Source organism: Diplotaxodon limnothrissa, linkage group LG6, assembly GCF_057381915.1.
Source record: "Diplotaxodon limnothrissa isolate DT_005_m linkage group LG6, D_limnothrissa_male_GT1.1, whole genome shotgun sequence".
Lineage (NCBI taxonomy): Eukaryota > Metazoa > Chordata > Actinopteri > Cichliformes > Cichlidae > Diplotaxodon > Diplotaxodon limnothrissa.
Genome location: NC_140601.1, coordinates 44,208,896 through 44,225,459, shown reverse-complemented (window position 1 = coordinate 44,225,459; position 16,564 = coordinate 44,208,896). Strand labels below are relative to the sequence as shown.

Sequence of the window (16,564 nt, the reverse complement as noted above, 5' to 3'; positions counted from 1 at the left end):
TCGTCAGACTCCTCGCTGTCCACAGCTTTGCTCTCCTTGTGACCCGGCAGCTCTCTGGTCCAGATCATCAGCGCTGTATCAGCCCCGCCCACTGTCAGCAACACTGTGTCATCGTTGGACCAGCGGACATTGGTCACGTTGGAGCTGTGACCCACATACTTCTTAAACTTGGCAAACTGGCCCTGAGGTCAGAGGTCAGAGGTTAAGATGAACAGAGCCTTTGAAAGTAGACGTTTTGAGACGTGGCGTGGACTCCTCTCTCACCCTGGACGGGAAGCTGAAGAGTTTGAGGAAGCCGAAGTCGTCTCCGGTGGCCAGCAGTTTGCGGTCTTTGGTGAGCGAGGCGGCGTTAATGAAGCTGAGCGTTGGCCATATCCCCTCACAGGTGGGACCGAAAACGGACGTCCAGCTCGCCCATTCCAGCTTCTCGAACTGAAACAGAAACACGGCATGACCTCTGCAGTTCAGTCGAAACGCCTCACCAGAGCTGTCGGCGCGCTCCTGACCTCGGCCACGCTGATGTTCTGTCTGCGTCCTCGCGGCGCCTCAAAGAATAGCTGCTCTTTGGCTCCGGTGTTCACCTGCAGCAGCTTACCTGTAGAGGTAGCACATGAGAGTCTGACACCACCTCACCGTCATGTAAAGCTGCAGCCTGCTATTAGTGGAAAGTGTGTCCTGAAGGTGGCGCCAGTGACCGCAGCACAGGTGAGTCTCACCTCTGGAGTCCCAGTCGATGTGAGTGACGTAGCTTCTGGCTCCTTTGCAGATGCCGACTCTCTTGCTGGTCAGGACGTTGTAGATGTCCACAAAAGAGTCGTGCGAGGCCACAGCCAGGTACTTCCCCGCATCTGAAACACACACCTGACTCATCAGCGACCCACCGGTGACCTTCATCCTGTGCCACACCTGTGCGCTGAGTTCAGGTACCTTGGGAGAAGCGGATGTCTGAGATGAGCTCTCTGCGATGGTGAAACGTCACCATGTCTTCCAGCGTGTCAGCGTTCACCACCAGGAAGCTGCCATCATTTAGGCCGACCGCCAGAGCTTTCCCGTCCGGAGAGAAGGCACAGCACCGCCCACCTGACAGGAAACACAGCACAGGTAAGAAAGAGAGCACGCCAAGGTTTCACATTTGCTCGTCTCACCTTTCTTGAGCTTGCGGACAGCCACCATGCGGTGATTGGCTGACAGCTCCCAGATCCTCAGAGTTTTGTCGTCACTGACGGTGGCACAGACAGGAAGTAGAGGGTGTGCCGCCAAACCCCACACCTCGCCCTCCATGTGACCCTGGCACACACAGGTGTGAGGTGTACAGGTGACTGTGTCAGTGCACTGTAGCGATTCAATCTCAGTGAGGTGGGGGCGGAGCAGGAGAGCCCGTGACAGATTGGTGAAGTTAACTTACCTGCACCAGCAGCGTCATGGGGCCGCTCTTATCGATCTCCAGGATCTCTCCGTTCTTGGTTCCCAGCAGGATGTGACCGTGGCCCAGCGTGATGGCTCTGATGGATGGGTTGTCCTCCAGCAGCAGCCCTGCTCAGAAAACACGACCGATCACCTTCAGGCGCTCGCGCCGTTCAAAAACACCCCGATGCTGGCGTCCCCTACCTTTAGAGGACGGAGACAGGACGGCCCGCTTGATGGCGTACGTTTTCAAACATCTCTCAAACATGTCGTCCCAAAGCTCCACGATGCCGTCTTTCCCCCCCGTCACAAAACCCTGGACACAGGAAGCAGAAATGCAAACAAGTCTGTGGTTATGATTTTATTTTGAAAGGATCGTTGTCATGCTTCCGGGTCACCAGTGTTTTTGAGTTCTTGTGTTACTTTGTATTCATGTTCTCGGTTCATGAGTTTGGTGTGTCTGTGTCTTCTTCCCCTTTCCTGTTCCCTTGTCCTCCTCCTCACGTTTCTCCTCCCCAGCCTGTCATGTCTCCCCTCTCGCGCTCTCTCTGTGTCTCGACCACCTTAACTGCCCCCCCCCCCCTCGTTAGCTCATTTCCCTGAGCGTTCTCCCCTGTCATGTGCCATGTGGTGCGAGTGCTTCCTGTTTTACTTTGATAGTCTCCTGTGTGACGTGTGTCATGTTTCCCTGCCTCATTACTTAGATCACCTTCGGCTGAGTTCCCTCCTGTGTGTTTAGTTTAGTTCTGTATCTCCTGCAGCATAAAGCTGTGTTTTGAGTTGCGTCCTGCCTTTGCGTCCTCTGCTGCCTGCAGCCACTTCTTGACAATCATCTTCAATCATCAATCAATCATGTAAAAGATCGTTTTTGTCCATGCTCGTATTACTCCACCCTGCTACAGACTCAACCCTCCTCCACTTTAGATAACAAAGGATGAAGCGTCACCTTGTCCAGGGAGCACATGGCGAACACGGGGCCGTCGTGGGCTTTGATGGTCTTGATAAGCATCGTGTCTCTCCAGATGTAAACGTCTCCGTTCGTGGCTCCGGAGAAAACGAGGTCCTCGGATCGACCGTAACACGCCGACATCATCGTCTCCTGTTTCCCCAGGTTCCCGAAAATCCCGCGTTTGAAGGTCAGACCGCCGCCTGCGGGACGGGAACGGATGTTTACAAGCATCCATTTAAAAAGAAACGTTTTAAAGTTCACGTTTTATCAGAGCGTGAATAAAACCACCACATGTGGGTAGGGCTGCCACAAACGATTATTCTGATAGTCGACTAGTCACCGATTATTTTTGCGATTAGTCGACTAATCAGATCATCATCCATTGGATGTAAAACTACAGCTTATTGCACCAGCAGCATCTGCTCTTATATAACTATCATTAGCTTACAGCTTGAAGTGTTTAAGGTGCTAACTAAAAATAAAGACAAGATGATAGTTTATTCAATTTTAATGAAATTTGCAGATTGTTTCGGTGAAGTTTAATAAACTCCTTGCTATCTAAAATATAACAGGACACCAGAGTATATTCTCCAGCGTCTCACACTTCTGATAATCAGCTGTCTGCTTGATGTTTATTCAGCTGTGTAAAAACTTTAATCTCAGCCAAACCGATTTACTCAGGAACAAATAAAATACTGAAAAAAGCCAAACAATAACATTTTTAATTTATCTAAGTGACTCATATATCATGTTTAACCTGAGTAGCGAAAGACGGCGGTGGGTTTGAAAACGATCTGCCGGGAGTCCGGTGTTCTCACGGCTCTAGTGAGCCTAGCCCCCGCCTAGCTAACGAGCTAGTGGGTAACAGACGTCTCCGAAAACGTCGGAGCGCTTTTGAAAATATGTGGTGTCCTGATAAACTGAGCAGATATTTGAGGTTTACACAGCTACATTCTCGCCTGAAAATATGTTAAACATTTATTTTGTGACCCAGAAAGAATAATAAGAGTAACATTAAAACTTGTCACTACCCGATCCGTACCGGAAACCCGATGGGTACCCCGCATGCGCGAAAGGTTTCTACTTCCGGTCGTAGCGTTTTACGATAGTTAAGATAAGATAAGATAAGATAGAACTTTATTAGGGTTATGGGTCAGAGTATCTGTTAAGATGTTAAGAATAACAAGTATCTCTTAAAATGTTTGCAATAATGAAACATTTCAATATAATGTAGACAAAAACGAAAAATAAAAAAGTTACGGATCAGGACTCTCCGATCCTTACTGCGCATGTGTAAAGTCTGACCGTACAAATCGGGTCTACCCGATCCGTACCGCGCATGTGCAGATGCTTTCTTCTTCTTCTGTTCGTTTAATGGCAGTTTACTCCCCAGTGTACGAGGATACCGCCACCTGCTGACCGAGCGAATAAACCCTATTATAAACTGAATTATCGTCATTACAAACGTGTGTTAAATCTGATTTAGCGATAGTCGAGTGTGTTTATGCTTGTCTGTGAGGAGAGGATTGTTGGAATAGTGATGATGATGTCCGCTATCACTGTCAATTGTCAGTAAACACTTCATCTGGCTGATGAATCTACACGTGAGATATTACAAAGTCAGTGTTATTAACTCTGTAATTAGGCGCCATTCTTCTTATTTTACGGCGCTGTTGCTCAATCGGGGGACGCTCTCTGTTGAGGAGAAAAGCATGAATTTCTTTGTATACGGATTATCCATTGTTTAAATGTCCCGGGCAGTCGAAAATGAGGCAGAGCTGTTGAGAAATGCTAGGAGCTAACTGGGCGCTAACCGTATCATTCAAATATATTGAATGTCGCAATGTTGGCAAAGAGAGGAAGTGACGTAAGATTTGCGCATGCGGGGTACCGATCGGGTTTCCGGTACGGATCGGGTAGTGACAAAACTAACTCGCTGCCGCCCCTTAAATATGATAATGTTTGGAGTGTTTTTGAAAGAAAAGAAAGCTAATTATGGTGTTAATGTGTTATTAATCTTGTGCAAGCATTTTATACATAAATGTCGCTTTTTTAAGACCAAACCAACACTGGCTCACTGGAAAAACGACTTAAACCTGTTGGTTAAATCTTTGACTTTAGTTAAAAAGAAAAAGGCTGCTTTTTTTGTTTCCTTTATGGAAGATTTTGATTTAGTGAGTTAATAATTTGTTAAATTATGTGACCCCATCTTTATATTTTATTTTCACTATATATGAAAGTTGCTAATATGTAAGAAATGTCTATTTTCTGAATCTGTAATATATGGTGCATTTTGTTTGTATGTTTATATTACTAATTAAAAAAATAAATAAATTTTAAAAAAAACCTCGCTGCCGCCATTGTTGGAAACTGAGCTGGGCTGTGCTTGTCACTACCCGATCCGTACCGGAAACCCGATCGGTACCCCGCATGCGCAAATCTTACGTCACTTCCTCTCTTTGCCAACATTGCGACATTCAATATATTTGAATGATGCGGTTAGCGCCCAGTTAGCTCCTAGCATTTCTCAACAGCTCTGCCTCCTTTTCGACTGCCCGGGACATTTAAACAATGGATAATCCGTATACAAAGAAATTCATGCTTTTCTCCTCAACAGAGAGCGTCCCCCGACTGAACAACAGTGCCGTAAAATAAGAAGAATGGCGCCTAATTACAGAGTTAATAATGCAGACTTTGTAATATCTCACGTGTAGATTCATCAGCCAGATGAAGTGTTTACTGACAACTGACAGTGATAGCGCACATCATCATCACTATTCCAACAATCCTCTCCTCACAGACAAGCATAAGCACACTCGGCTATCGCTAAATCAGATTTAACACATGTTTGTAATGACGATAAATCAGTTTATAATAGGGTTTATTCGCTCGGTCAGCAGGTGGCGGTATCCTCGTACACTGGGGAGTAAACTGCCATTAAACGAACAGAAGAAGAAGAAAACATCTGCACATGCGCGGTACGGATCGGGTAGACCCGATTTGTACGGTCAGACTTTACACATGCGCAGTAAGGATCGGTGAGTCCTGATCCGTAACTTTTTTATTTTTCGTTTTTGTCTACATTATATTGAAATGCTTCATTATTGCAAACATTTTAAGATATACTTGTTATTCTTAACATCTTAACAGATACTCTGACCCATAACTATCGTAAAACGCTACGACCGGAAGTAGAAACCTTTCGCGCATGCGGGGTACCCATCGGGTTTCCGGTACGGATCGGGTAGTGACAGTGACAAAACTAACTCGCTGCCGCCATTGTTGGAAACTGAGCTGGGCTGCGCTATGAATTCTGGGACACAGCTTCTTCTTCTTCTTCGGGGTTTAATGGCAGCTGGCATGCAGTGCTGCCATCTTCTGTTTCAGTCCGTTATTACACTCTTAAATCCTACAACTTATTCCTGCATCTTTTGGGATCTTACAAAGCTTCAAATGACGCGTCGACTATTAAATTAGTCATCGATGATTTTGATAGTCGACGTAATCGTGGCAGCCCTACATGTGGGACAGCCCCATGTGACCCCTCCTACCTCGTTGAGCTGAGCGTGTCAGGTGAGTTCCAGGTAAAGAGGAAACGACGCCTACCTGAATGTTGCCAGAACTTGATGTGTTTCATGCCCACGGTCACCAGTTTGTCCATCCTGAAAGGATTGCTCTTCACCACGAAGATCTTGTCTTTATGACCCCTGCAGACACATAAGCTTTCAGCCAATCGGCTCAAACACGTGAAACGAGACACAAACATTTCCCTCGGTGTTAATGGAAAATTGTATTTAGTAGTCAGTATAATCTTTTAGTGATATAAGTTTGCATATGGTAGAATACTGCATTTAGTTATTTGTATTAGGAAATATTCAACCATGTATACTTAGAGGCATATAATCAATTGTGTGTGATCTTTAACAGGCTGCAAAGGCTTGGTGTGTATTCCACACTAGAATGCACACCCACATCCTGGGAGCACGAGAGAGGTCATACCTTCTCTTATTGTTTTATGGTAGGATTAACGTACACTGAACAAAAATATAAACGCAACACCTTTGTTACTGCTCCCATTCCCCATGGGATGGACGTAGAGACCTAAAATTCATTCCAGATACACAATATAACCATCCCTCCCAAACAGTGGTCACAAATCAGTCCAAATGTGTGGTAGTGGGCACATCTGCTATATTGAGATAATCCATCCCACCTCACAGGTGTGCCACATCAGGATGCTGATCTGACATCATGAGTAGTGCACAGGTGTACCTCAGACTGCCCACAACAAAAGGCCACCCTGGAATGTGCAGTATTTTGCGCTATTGGGGGTCTGGGGACCCAGAACCGGTCAGTATCTGGTGTGACCACCATTTGCCTCATGCAGTGCAACACATCGTCGCATGGAGTCTATCAGATTGTCAATTGTGGCCTGTGGAATGTTGGTCCACTCCACTTCAATGGCTGTGCGAGGTTGTTGGATATTCGTGGGAACTGGTACACGCTGTCGTATACGCCGGTCAAGCACATCCCGAACATGCTCAATGGGTGACATGTCCGGTGAGTATGCTGGCCATGCAAGAACTGGGACATTCTCAGCTGCCATCTGCCCTGAACAATGTGAACCATGATTCATCCGTGAAGCGCACACCTCTCCAACGTGCCAGACGCCATCGAATGTGAGCATTTGCCCACACAAGTCTGTTACGGCGACGAGCTGGAGTCAGGTCAAGACCCCGATGAGGACGACGGGCATGCAGTTGAGCGTCCCTGAGACGGTTTCTGACAGTTTGTGCAGAAATTGTTTGGTTGTGCAAACCAATTGTTCCAGCAGCTGTCTGGGTGGCTGGTCTCAGACGATCTTGGAGGTGAACCTGCTGGATGTGGAGGTCCTGGGCTGGTGTGGTTACACGAGGTCTGCGGTTGTGAGGCCGGTTGGATGTGCTGCCATATTCTTTGAAACGCCTGTGGAGACGGCTTATGGTTGAGAAATGAACATTCAATGCACGGGGCGACAGATCTGGTTGACATTCCTGCTGTCAGCATGCCAATTGCACGCTCCCTCATTGCTTGTGGCATCTGTGGCATTTGCTGTGAGACAAAACTGCACATTCCAGGGTGGCCTTTTGTTGTGGGCAGTCTGAGGTACACCTGTGCACTACTCATGATGTCAGATCAGCATCCTGATGTGGCACACCTGTGAGGTGGGATGGATTATCTCAATATAGCAGATGTGCCCACTACCACACATTTGGACTGATTTGTGACCACTGTTTGGGAGGGATGGTTATATTGTGTATCTGGAATGAATTTTAGGTCTCTACGTCCATCCCATGGGGAATGGGAGCAGTAACAAAGGTGTTGCGTTTATATTTTTGTTCAGTGTAGTTACGTCTGTTTTAGTCTAAGTGCTTTAACTGCTTGACTTCCTCACCAATGTTATCTAGGGTGAGGGAGGTCTACCCTCTTCCTGACCAAGGATGTGCCTTTTATGACCCTTTGATCAGCAGGACACACACACACACACACACACACACACACACACACACACACACACACACACACGTTCAATGGAGTATAAAATAAAGACCAGGGCAGTTCCTCACCGGAGTCTCTCAGTAGGGAGCTGCCCTTGCTAGCAAGAACTCTGTGTGTTTCTCTTCTCTGAGTCTTTACTGAAGAAGTGTTTTAGAATATTTTCCCTAACACTCGGCAACCACTGCGAGAAACTGTGAGCTTACAAAAGCACGACCATCTTACGGCAGGACTAGCTGACTTAATCCAGGTGTGTTTACCTGGCCTTGGCTAGTCTCTCTCCTTTCTTCCAGTCCCAGATGATGATGGAGTGAAATTCATCGAATCCCACTGAGATCAAACTCTTCCCATCAGCTGAGAAGTACCAAGAGAGGAGTTACGTCAGAAAGCAGTGTGAAGGAAGGATTGGGAACAACAGCTGTTTCTACTTGAGCTAACCCGCTGAGTTAGCGATAACAGGTGAGGGCTTAGGGATAGAAATATTGATGCCCGATGGCACGGCGTGCAGTCAGCTTACCTGTGAACTCCAGAGCACACACGCCCCTGCTGTGGTGTCCTTTGAGCAGCGACAGACATTTCAGGGTCTGGATGTCCCACACATGTATGGCCGGGTCTCTGCCCACCTGTACACAGGAACAGCCAATCAGAAACCGTCTCGGAAACGCGACATGCTGCAATCGGCCGGGCATACCTGTGCCGAGGCCACGTAGTCTTTGAGCGGGTGGACGGCGAGGCTGAGGATGTCATCGTCGTGCCCGAGGTAAAACCTCTGGCTGTGCTGCAGCCGGTTGTAGACGACAGCGACGGCGGCCACGTGGTACACCACCTCTCCCGCTTGACTGTAGAACAGGTTGTTACGGCAGTCGAAGCCCCGGTACCTGCAGCAAACAGGAAGCAGCACAAACGGAGGTTTATTTACATTATTTACTCACGAGACCAGATCCATGTCTGATGTGGATAGTTTACCCGTGAACAAACTGCAGACGAAGCCCCTCCTCTGGAGCTTTCTGCCGCTTCAGGGAACCAATCAGCTTCTTCTTGAGTTGTGGCAGGTCCTCCTTATACACCTGCAGACAGAGACAGGTGAGTCAGACGGCTTTTTGACTGCAGGTGGGAGCGTTTGTGTCCCAGTCACCTGACGTTCGTAGCTGGTCTGAGCTTCCTGTTCGATGTCCGAGTCGAGCTCCGGCACATCTGACACGTCTGAGTCCGACTCGCCGCTGTTGGAGTCGGCGTAACCCTCTGAAGACACGGCACGGGTGAAAAATATGAGTCAGCGATAAGCAGAGGTGACGCTGAAAAACTAGTTCATGCATTTATTACTTCCAGACTGGACGACTGTAATTCATTATTATCAGGAAGTCCTAAAAACTCCCTGAAAAGCCTTCAGCTGATCCAAAATGCTGCAGCAAGAGTCCTGACAGGGACTAGAAAGAGAGCAGATTTCTCCTGCTTTGGCTTCCTGTTAAATCCAGAATTCAAAATCCTGCTCCTCACATACAAGGTCTTAAATAATCAGGCCCCATCTTATCTTAATGACCTTGTAGTACCATATCACCCTATTAGAGCACTTCGCTCTCGCTCTGCAGGCCTACTTGTTGTTCCTAGAGTATTTAAAAGTAGAATGGGAGGCAGAGCCTTCAGTTTTCAGGCCCCTCTTCTGTGGAACCAGCTTCCAGTTTGGATTCAGGAGACAGACACTATCTCTACTTTCAAGATCAGGCTTCAAACTTTCCTTTTTGCTAAAGCATATAGTTAGGGCTGGACCAGGTGACCCTGCATCCTCCCTTAGTTATGCTGCAATAGACGTAGGCTGCCGGGGATTCCCATGATGCACTGGGTGTTTCTTCTTCACTCTGTTTTTACAGGGCATTCTGTACTTTTGTCATGTGTGGCAATAAGTTAGCTCGAGTTTTCAAATGGAGAAGGTGCGAGGCGGGACAAGAACAGTGATTTGGATCATTATGAATAATCTGCAGCTGCAGGAGGAGACTGGATTTGGAGACCTGATTCTTACGGTGCGTTCACACCGAACGCGATAGAAGCGACCAAAAAGCGCCAGACGCCCCTGGCTGGTCGCGTGCACATTCGCACCTCGAAGCGTGTCCAAAGCAAACTGGTCGCACTTAATATGCAATAGGGAAGCGGAAATGTGGGCGGAAGTAATGCCAGATGGTATGTTTGCAAGATGGCAGCTGTCGATCTAGCGTTTGAAGAGAGGTTCTCCCTTCTCTATTTACTGTGGAGAGCAGAGCAGCGGCGTAATTGGACGTGATGGTTATCAAAACCAAACAAGCGCAGGAGACACGACACGGAGGAGATTTGTCAATCAGGCTGCAGAATGCAATGCGCATTGTTGAAAGTTGTACTGTGCAATAAAAAAACCTGCGAAAACGTGAGGCAGTGACGGATGAAGAGCGGGACCCACGGTGTGCTGTTTATTAATAAACAAAAACATATATTCCTATATGACAACATGCACAAATTAACTGCCTACATTAATTCATTGTAAACAGGCAGCTGGTGTCATACAGCTCCGGGTGGTAGGCTACGGCGTTGATGAGCCTTTCCTCCATATTGAATGAAGAATGAAGGGCTTTGGCTGGACCTGCCCCTTTGAACCAGGTCAGAGCATCACGTCATCAGGCTCCTGATTGGAGTTCAGATTTTTCCAACTCGAGTGGTAGATGCGATAAGTGCGAATGCACAAAATGCAACACAAACTGCAGCGCGTGTTTTCCATCGCATCAGTCGCGCTAATTGTTTGCGCGAATCAGGCAGAAAAGCGTTTTTGCGACACCAATCTGCTTCTGAAGTTTCGCGGGAACCCCAGTCGCGCTTCATCGCGCTCCTCCATTGACCGTAAACCTGAAACTCTGGTCGCTTCTGTCGTGTTCGGTGTGAACGCACCATTATGACCTGCAAAGACTTTAGGATGATAAAAGAGTCAAGCTCAGTTTGTTGATTTAGTTTAACTGCTGAAAAGTTTCTGGGAGGTCCGCGCCGTCATCATCTGCAACTAAAGGAAAGCTCTGCGTCACCTTGTAGGAGGGGCTCCAGAACACCGTTCATCACACCTTCGGGCAGGAACCTCCACTGGAAGACGGCGTGGTCGGCACCACCGGTGCTGATGACCCACTGCAGATCGCTGGACCAGCGAACGTTGGTCACATGGGCAGAGTGACCAATGTACTTCTTAAATTTGGCCCCTGTGTGATGTTAGAAACACAAGAATAAGAACGCACATCACTCCAGAAACATCCTCATCAAATCTATTCTGTCCCACGCCTGTAACTCCGGGTCTAATGACTAAGACTCAGAATTAGGACGACCTCAGAGGTCCACCACTCAGCCGGACTCTGTGGATCCTCAGTAAAAATGTTATCGGCTTGCATCACTCGCCTTTCTTCAGGCAGGGGAACCTGAAGAGCTTGACGAGGCCAAGGTCATCGCCAGCCACCAGCACAGCGCTGCTGTAGTTGGCGTCCACGGAGTTTACGTTGGTGACGTTGGAGTATTTGACCCAGATGCCGTTCACCTCCGGCCCGACAACACCGGTCCACGTCATCCAGTGAATCCCTTTCGCCTCCTCTTTAGGAACCAGCTTTCCCGCTGCAGGACAGGGAAAGGAAGTAGGTAAGACCCACAAATCTGCACCATCAAGTCCCACAACTGGTCCCAGGTAAGGACAGGTGAGCTCCAATTAACCCTTGTGTTGTCTTTCGGACATTTCTGTCCTCTACAGAAATTTTGCTATCAAAAATGGGGTTTTTAATCATCAAATGGTCTGACAGTAACAGTTATTCAGTACTATGCTATGCATGACTGGACTAAGTTTTAAGTAATTTGATTTATTTATGGATTTTGTATTAGATTTTATAACACCTGTGGTCCTCGGGGACAAACATGTCCCCAAATTACAAAGGGTTGCAAAGGGTCACATTTACACACCAAACATCTTTGATCTTGGATCACTGATGTGTGGGGTCGAGCAAAGGTCATAACCACAACAACACCAACAGGCAGCACAATGAGGAGGCAGGTGCTCTGCATTCCATTCAATTGTATTTTTACAACAGCATCAAGGTGCTTCATACTGTAAGGTAGACCCTACAATAATACATACACAGAAAGTATGTTCACAAGCCTCCACTGCACTTGAGGCTTGTGAATTCTGTTCTTGTTTATGACCTCAAAACGATTTTATGTACACGGTGTTAGGATAAATCTGTCAGATGTTTTAGTACGACTTTGCTGAGCTACGAAGCCGCACCGCTTGATGGATTGTCGGAGCATTACGGCTATCGTAGGCGGAGCGATACGTACTGTGCTTCAACATAATGTTACTGTACTGTGTGTGTTTAACCTCTTTTTAAGTTTTGTGGATATTATACATGGTTATGCTGAGGATATGTCGGCCAGTTTCCACTGGAAACGCCTTTTGGTTAAACTGTCAGCGAGGAATTTGCACTGTTACATTTTTATATAACTTTAATGCACTTAAAACAGCTGCTTCTTTAAGTGAAAATACACTGATGGGTTTTTTTGCACTAATAAAGTTGTGGAGTTGTAAAGTATTTTGTCTCGTGTCAATTATATCGTCAGTTATATCGTTATCGCAAATTTTCAAATGTATATCGTGATAAATATTTTTGGCCATATCGCCCTGCTCTACTTCCCAGTGACAGACAATGCCTGACTCTCTCATGAGCCTCAGAGAAAGACAGTCTACCACAGTCCAAGCACATGTGCCAGGTCCCATACTCCTGCGATTGCTTTTCTACTCGAGCACTGAAAGAATTACACACAGTGTATTCTGCTTGTTTTATGCTTTTCAAAGTTCACGTGCCAATGGATGCATCAGAGACCAAGTTGGGGTTCAGTAACTTGCCCAAGGACACCTTGGTAAGAACTCCAGACTAGAGCACACAGAGATTGAACCAACAACCATCCAATTAGCAGATGACCTGCTCTACAGCCAACTCAATGACGAACAAGGAGGGACAACGAGAGAGGAAGAAAAATGGACCGAATGCAGCTGTAGGCATATGTGGGTGTGTTGATTCTTACTGCCGTGCATCCAGTAGAGTCGCTACGGCCAGTTTATGACATCCTGAGTCTGGTAGAGAAGTTTTAAAGGTGACACAAGATTAATTATTTAATTTAATTATAGAAGCACAAAAGTGATATCATTTCATGATAAAGACACAATAGATGATCATCGTTCATGACACAAACGTGCTCCCATGAGGTGTATGGAACAAGTGGGTGTTTCTCCTGCTGTGATGTAAGATCCTGGTACTGATGTGACTGTATGAGCACCAAGTCCTCTTCAGAGGACTCTGTCCAACAGAACATCCAAGTAAACCAGGGAACTATGAGATAAAAACATGGGCAGCATGTGATGCAGGTCCAGCTGTACATGCTAGTGTACGATGGCAAACCGTCTGGCCTGCAGTCAGGACACGCGAGTTGTCCCTAACATTGCAGGTTTCCAAAAGAAAACAATCACCTGTAACAGCTTGTTTACTGTATATGACCCTTGGCCTGCAACTGCAGAAAGAAAGCTGTCCATGATGGGACCAGTGCAGAGGAATAAACCTGAGCTTCCTCCTGCACTTGGGTCAAATATGGACACGCCTTTGTCCTCGTGAAAGTTTGCCTTCACTCAGACTCATGCCCTGGTGTTCCTACCATGCCAAAATATAGAAAACTGTCAGGCAATGAGTTGGAATAAAGTTGAATAAAACCTTGAAACACAGAGATGGATGATATTTTATACTTGTTGCTTTATAAACAGTCAAAGCAAACGGGGTCATTTTTGAGCCCTGAGGACCACAGGTGTGATTATGTGCTGCCATTTAAAATTTGTAAATGATTGAAAAGAAAACATTTTCACTAGAATTCAACATACAGCACTCTGTGGTTCGTCAAATAATAATAATAATAATAATAATAATGGATTGGATTTATATAGCGCTTTTCAAGGCACCCAAAGCGCTTTACAATGCCACTATTCATTCACTCTGACATTCACACACTGGTGGAGGCAGCTACAGTTGTAGCCACAGCTGCCCTGGGGCAGACTGACAGAAGCGAGGCTGCCATATCGCGCCATCGGCCCCTCTGGCCAACACCAGTAGGTGGTAGGGTAAAGTGTCTTGCCCAAGGACACAACGACCAGGACAGAGAGCCCGGGGATCGAACCGGCGACCTTCCGGTTAGAGATGCGATTCCCAACCCCCTGAGCCACGGTCGCCCAAATAGTCCAGATCTTCCCAAAGTGTGGGGCCTGCCCCCCCGCAGAGCCATTGCAGGGGGGCGCGGTAAGAAACCCCCCCCCCAAAAAAATAACCCTTGGACACTGCTAGCATCATGGACAGGTGTTTCAACGGGGTTCCCACACAAACGCAAAGCAGGAGATGAAGCATCGCCAAATATGTTTCCAAACCAACTTCCTTCCAAGCCAAAGACTAGAAAATATGGTGAAGCAAATCTTCCCTTTGGCTTCACCTGCACAAGTGCAGAGGTAGGTCTCCCCTGCAGAGTTAGTTTCCCTGCGTCCCGAGGGCCCAGCAGCGCTGGGCTCTTCAAATCACGGACAAACAGTATCCCACATTGTCTGTGAGGTTCTCAGTCATCCAGGTCATCGTAGTCAAAGGAGCTTACAAAGAAAAGCGTCTGGACTTCTTTAAGTTACTTGAAGACGTTTCACCTCTCATCCGAGAAGCTTCTTCAGTTCTAAGGTCAAATGGTGGGGAGTCCCAGATATAAACCTAGTGGGAGTTTCCCCCCACAGAGGGACAAAAGGACCCCTGATGATCCTCTAATCGCCTGAGCCAAGGTGTGAAACTGGGTGTGGGTCCCAATCAGCCAGGGTTTCAGGTGTGTTCATTGTGAAACCTGGCCCCACCCTATCATGTGATTTCCTGAGGTCAGATGGCCCAGGATGTGAGTGGGCGTTAAGGCGTCTGGGAAGGGAACTCAAAACTGGATTATAGATGGCAGAGAGTTGGTGTCGTAAACCCCGCCTCTGTTCAAAGATGGTCGCTCACAGTGGACATAGAAGCTTCTTTCACTCCTCTTTCAAACCATCTGTCCTCTCTGTCCAAAATGTGAACATTGGCATCCTCAAAGAGTGACCTTTGACCTTTAGATGCAGATGGACTGCTGAGTCTTGTCCTGTGGAGGTGGCTCTTCTATGTTGTACCATGCGCTTGTGAAGTGGCTGTTTGGTCTCTCCGATGTAGAGGTCTGGGCATTCCTCGCTGCACTGTACAGCATACACCACATTGTTAAGTTTGTGTTTTGGCGTTTTGTCTTTCGGGTGAACCAGTTTCTGTCTGAGCGTGTTGCTGGGTCTGAAATACACCGGGATGTCATGCTTGGAGAAAACTCTCCTGAGTTTCTCTGATACACCGGCTACATAGGGGATGACAATGTTGTTGCGTCTGTCCTTCTTATCCTCCCTCGCTGGTGTCTGAGCTTCTTTTCTGTGCCTCTTTGCTGACTTTAAGAACGCCCACTCGAGAGACCGGTGACCAGCATCGCGGAGCATGACGTCCAAGCAGCACTGAGGAGAGTGAACACAAGGAAAGCGGCGGGGCCAGACGGCATCACCGGCCGTCTGCTGCGCTGCTGTGCTGACCAGCTAGCAGGTGTGTTCACTTACATCTTCAACGAGTCCCTGGCGAAGTCTGTGGTCCCCACATGCTTCAAAAGATCCACCATCATCCCTGTGCCCAAGAACAGCAAACCCTCATCCCTGAACGATTACCGGCCAGTTGCACTGACCTCGGTAGTAATGAAGGTGTTTGAGAGGCTGCTGAAGAACATCATCTCCTCCTCCATCCCAGACACCACAGATCCGCTGCAGTTCGCCTACAGATCCAACAGATCCACAGAGGATGCCATCGCCCACGTCCTACACACCACTCTCAGCCACGTGGACAAGAAACAGGGTAACTATGTGCGAATGCTGTTTGTTGATTACAGTTCAGCGTTTAACACAATAGTGCCCTGCAGACTGTTCACAAAGCTGAGGGATCTGGGACTTAACAGCCGTCTGTGTGCATGGGTGTTGGACTTCCTCACTGGCAGAACTCAGGTGGTGAGGGTGGGCAGGTGCTTCTCCAACAGCATCACCATCAACACAGGAGCACCTCAGGGATGTGTCCTCTCGCCACTGCTCTACTCCCTCTACACTTCAGACTGTGTGGCCACCCATGGCTCCAACACCATTGTGAAGTTTGCTGACGACACAGTGGTGTTGGGTGCCATCTCCAACAACGATGAGACGGCCTACATGGATGAAGTGAAGAATCTGGCATCGTGGTGCCAGGACAACCACCTCCAGCTGAACGTCAGCAAGACCAAGGAGCTGGTGGTGGACTTCAGAAGGGGTCAGCACAGAGACTACAAGCCCATTATCATCAATGGAGCTCCAGTGGAGAGGGTGCAGTCCTTCAAGTATCTTGGTGTCCACATCTCCTCAGACCTGACATGGGCTGCCCACATTCAGGTCCAGACCAAAAAGGCTAGGCAGCGCCTGTATCACCTACGACAACTGAGGAAGTTCAGGGTCTCTCCAAAGATCCTCAGGATTTTCTATACAGGCGCTGTGGAGAGCATCCTCACACAGAACATGACATCGTGGTTTGGGAACAGCTGTGTGAA

At 47.6% G+C, this 16,564-nt stretch overlaps 1 protein-coding gene across 6 annotated transcripts in view; it reads right to left on the bottom strand.

The window, feature by feature from the left end:
- eml6 (EMAP like 6) overlaps window positions 1-16,564 on the bottom strand; it is a 39,806-nt gene that overhangs the window by 14,080 nt on the left and 9,162 nt on the right. For 5 of the 6 annotated variants that reach the window (XM_085356504.1, XM_085356507.1, XM_085356510.1 and 2 more), the window contains exons 10-26: window positions 11,291-11,500; window positions 10,930-11,097; window positions 9,024-9,130; window positions 8,855-8,955; window positions 8,580-8,766; window positions 8,406-8,511; window positions 8,149-8,242; window positions 5,960-6,060; window positions 2,351-2,553; window positions 1,609-1,720; window positions 1,406-1,533; window positions 1,146-1,287; window positions 928-1,080; window positions 717-848; window positions 507-595; window positions 265-432; window positions 1-182 (exon numbers count right to left, since the gene is read on the bottom strand). The exon at window positions 1-182 is cut by the window's left edge and continues 20 nt beyond it. In XM_085356504.1, the coding sequence (XP_085212630.1) occupies window positions 1-182; window positions 265-432; window positions 507-595; window positions 717-848; window positions 928-1,080; window positions 1,146-1,287; window positions 1,406-1,533; window positions 1,609-1,720; window positions 2,351-2,553; window positions 5,960-6,060; window positions 8,149-8,242; window positions 8,406-8,511; window positions 8,580-8,766; window positions 8,855-8,955; window positions 9,024-9,130; window positions 10,930-11,097; window positions 11,291-11,500 (2,383 nt within the window). The remainder of the gene's footprint in view (window positions 183-264; window positions 433-506; window positions 596-716; window positions 849-927; window positions 1,081-1,145; window positions 1,288-1,405; window positions 1,534-1,608; window positions 1,721-2,350; window positions 2,554-5,959; window positions 6,061-8,148; window positions 8,243-8,405; window positions 8,512-8,579; window positions 8,767-8,854; window positions 8,956-9,023; window positions 9,131-10,929; window positions 11,098-11,290; window positions 11,501-16,564) is intronic. The other variant, XM_085356506.1, reaches the window with a different exon arrangement.